The sequence below is a fragment of the Salpingoeca rosetta genome (assembly GCF_000188695.1).
Source record: "Salpingoeca rosetta unplaced genomic scaffold supercont1.22, whole genome shotgun sequence".
NCBI classification, from domain to species: domain Eukaryota; class Choanoflagellata; order Craspedida; family Salpingoecidae; genus Salpingoeca; species Salpingoeca rosetta.
In genome coordinates, this window is record NW_004754912.1 from 1,272,676 (window position 1) to 1,275,805 (window position 3,130).

General features: G+C 57.7%; 3 protein-coding genes across 3 annotated transcripts; 1 reads left to right on the top strand and 2 right to left on the bottom strand.

Annotated features, from left to right (window-relative positions):
* Positions 1–9: 9 nt before the first annotated feature.
* PTSG_07507 (uncharacterized protein) lies at positions 10–641 on the bottom strand (the record flags this gene model as incomplete). The annotated part of the gene is made up of 3 exons (XM_004990956.1): positions 10–27; positions 234–416; positions 486–641. The coding sequence occupies 3 exons, from the start codon at positions 639–641 to the stop codon at positions 10–12; spliced, it is 357 nt and encodes a 118-aa protein (XP_004991013.1).
* Positions 17–1,586, top strand: PTSG_12593 (uncharacterized protein). The gene has a single exon (XM_004990957.1). It carries the CDS (start codon positions 918–920, stop codon positions 1,569–1,571), a length of 654 nt encoding a protein of 217 aa, XP_004991014.1. The 5' UTR covers positions 17–917; the 3' UTR covers positions 1,572–1,586.
* Positions 1,496–3,130, bottom strand: PTSG_07508 (uncharacterized protein). Its single transcript, XM_004990958.1, has 2 exons — positions 1,923–3,130; positions 1,496–1,831 (listed from the first exon to the last, which is right to left on the bottom strand). Exons 1-2 carry the CDS (start codon positions 3,087–3,089, stop codon positions 1,625–1,627), a joined length of 1,374 nt encoding a protein of 457 aa, XP_004991015.1. The 5' UTR covers positions 3,090–3,130; the 3' UTR covers positions 1,496–1,624.

Below are 3,130 nucleotides of genomic sequence, written 5' to 3' on the forward strand. Positions count from 1 at the left end.
CTGCACCTGCTAGCCATCATTGCCCGTCTTGTGAGGGAAGAAGAGAAGCGGGGGGCTGGTGCGACCCCCTTGATGGGCATACCCACAACACAACACCAGCAACAGCAATGGCAGCATGGGTTGATGGGATGACCAGCTCAGCTCAGTTGACTGTTGGGGTTGTGGGTGGTGGTGGTGGTGGTGGGATGTGAGGGGAAGAGGGCACGACAGCCTCTCCCACTGATGTACCAAACCAGCCACAGTGCCTCACCATCCTCATCATCCTCATCCTCTTTTGCCGATGAACCCATGACCTCCTCCTCCTCCTCCTTGTCGCCGCTGCTGCTGCTGGTGCTGATTCTGACACCCACCACTGCCACAACAGCGACAGCAATGGCAGGGTGTGCGTTGAGATGAGGCTGCCGCCGTCGCCCAAGCTGCCGCACACACGCACACACACGCACACACGCACACACACGCGCACGCATGTGTGATGGTGTGTTCACCTCCACCACATCCACATCCACCATTTCCTCTGTTGCCGTGCACATGCACATGGACGACCCTCCTCTTGTGATCGCCTGCACGAAAGGACCAAGGAGGACAGCAACAGCAGCAGCACCACTACCACCGTCACCACCACCACTTGCTGCTGAACACATCCCTCCGACCAACCCATCGCCCACTGCTGCTGGCGGAAGCTGGCTGTTTGCTGCTGGGAACAGGTGGCGACAGCACAAGTTGCACTTTCGGCTGGAAGCAGCACCAGCAGAGGTGACAGGCGAAGAAGAGGGAAAACGGAGAGGAGATGTGTGTTGCATGGATGGATGGATGAATGAGGGGGGATGCTGGGTGAGTGTGGTGTGGTGCGGTGTGGCTGGCTGATGACAGAGGACGGTAGTGGTGGTGTGGTGTGAGGAAGACGGAGGCATGGATGGATGGAATGGGGTGCAGCATGTCTTGTTCCTTCCCTTCTGTTTTCTGTTTCCTCTCTCTTCCCTTTCTCCTCCTTCACACACATATGCATGCACAACATCAGCAGTGGCAGCAGCAGCGGTGCCGTGTGTATGTGTGTGCGTGTATGTGTGTGTGTGTTGGGATGTACTCGCCAGCAACAGAGGGCGTATGTGCTTATCCACTCGGTTTCGTTGCATGTTTTACCACAGGGTAACGGGACGGTGACGTGCCTGGCGACTACTGGGCGACCTCCACAAGCTCAAGCGCGAACCCAACGACAATCAGCTTCCATGGTTCCCCTGGCCGAAGTGCTGCAGTCAATAAGTCTCCTCCCAGGAGAGTACGTCCGCCTGGAAGACGTGCTACACCACATGATCAACAAGCTGAAGTCGAGCTGCCGCAGGCCTCACCACGAGGTCGCCCTCGACCACTCTCCCTGCCTTGCCTTATGTTCATTACACATGCGTCTTTTACCACGTTACTGTGAGCACACCCTCCACCGACACCAACCACCGTGTGCATGTGTGTGGGAAGAGTGCGAGACGTGGTCTTTGCCTGATATGGTGTGCACGTTTACTGAGCAGGGACAACTATGCATGCAAACACAAGCGCACACAAGGCCCCAGGTCAAATAAAAAAACCAGCATCGAAACAAGAGGGAAGGAAAATGGCACACAGTTCACACAGTTCACCAGTCCGTGTACCATGTGACCTTGTCGCACAACTGGCGCAGCAGGTGTTTGGTGCGTTCCGCAGCGTCACATTCAGCGATGCACTGGATGGCCTGCTCGCGTTTAAGATCACCTGGGTGCACAAAGGCATTGGCGCCTTGCTTGAAATCGCGGAGACGCTGCAAGTCCGCAGCGCTGAGGCCAAACACCTTACGTGCAATGTCCTGCAACCAAAGCAAGCAAGGCAGAGGAGGGTATGTGAGAACAGCACAGGGCAATGGATGCGTGGTGGCGTGTGGCAAGCAACAGCTGTACCACTTCAAGGGCCTCCATGACTTGGATGCGGTCGACGTCCTTCTTCCTGCGCCACGCGGTCTTGACATGTACCATGTCGTTCCAGTGACGAACGTGACTGAGATCGCCGTGCGTCTCGTGGTCCCACCGTTCAACGAGGTAGTACGCCAGGTCATTGAGGAACAGAGATACGACGTGCCGCGCATTCACGAGGCTGGTCTGCGCACGGGTGGCAGCGAGTTCGGCGTGAATGGCCTGCATCTGCTCATCGTGGGACTGCCGCATATCGCGCATCTCCGACTGGAGCGCCCGCAGCGCCGCCCGAACACTCCGCAGTTCCTTTTGCAACGCCTCGATCTCCTCGTCCTTCTCTGCGAGCTGTGCTTTGAGCCCGCGCACCACGCGAGCATGGTCCTTCTTGAGCTGGTCGAGCTCTGCATCGTATTTCGCTCGCAGCGCAATCAACTCTTGCTGGTGCTTCTTTTGAAGCTCCGACAGCTGCTTCTGCAAAGCATCCCGCTCCCCCTCGAGCTTCTCAAGCTGTTGCTTGTGCGCCTTTGTGATACTCTCCAGCTGGGCCTTGTTCTCCTCTTTCAGCTGCTGTAGCTGCACCTCATGCTTCTTCTCGGTGGCCTCCCGCTCCTGCGTTTCACGCGCCAGTGCTGCATACACCTGCTCCATCTCGCCGTCTTCTCGGTCGACAAGCAGCAACTGCGCAACCGGTTGGTGCTGCTGTGAACGGAAAGAAACGGGCGCGGTTGACATGCCATAGTCATCCAATGGCAGCTGTTGCGGGGTCATTGAAGAAGATGTCACGTGCTGGTGCTGCTGATACGGGTGCATCACATGGGACGTGGCTTGCTGTTGCTGCTGTTGTTGCTGCTGCTGTTGCTGCTGCGGATGATTCGCGGGATGATTCGCGGGGTACACAAACGGCGGTTGCTGCGCGTACATCCAGCGGGGTGGAATATGCCATTGCTGCTGATACAATGGGGGCACCATGGGAAACACCACCTGCTGAGGGTACCGCGCGCGGTCTCCAACACGACGCTGCGGGGGGGACTGGCCTTCCCGGGAACGGCCAGCTGAGGCGCGGGCCTCGGGTGGAGGCACATCATCGCCATGCCCATCCTCCTCAGCGCCGGTATCCCGAAAGCCCTGCGCGTCAAGACTGTCGACACCGCTCATTGTGGTGGTTGCTGCAGACAAAAAAATTGTTGCAAACTGAG

Bases quoted from the DNA above. Each gene is read 5' to 3' on its own strand.
- PTSG_12593 (XM_004990957.1), top strand. From the start codon at position 918: ATGGAATGGGGTGCAGCATGTCTTGTTCCTTCCCTTCTGTTTTCTGTT.
- PTSG_07508 (XM_004990958.1), bottom strand. From the start codon at position 3,089: ATGAGCGGTGTCGACAGTCTTGACGCGCAGGGCTTTCGGGATACCGGC. The intron at 1,832-1,922 runs GTACAGCTGTTG...CTTTGGTTGCAG, and splicing joins TCATGGAGGCCCTTGAAGTG to GACATTGCACGTAAGGTGTT.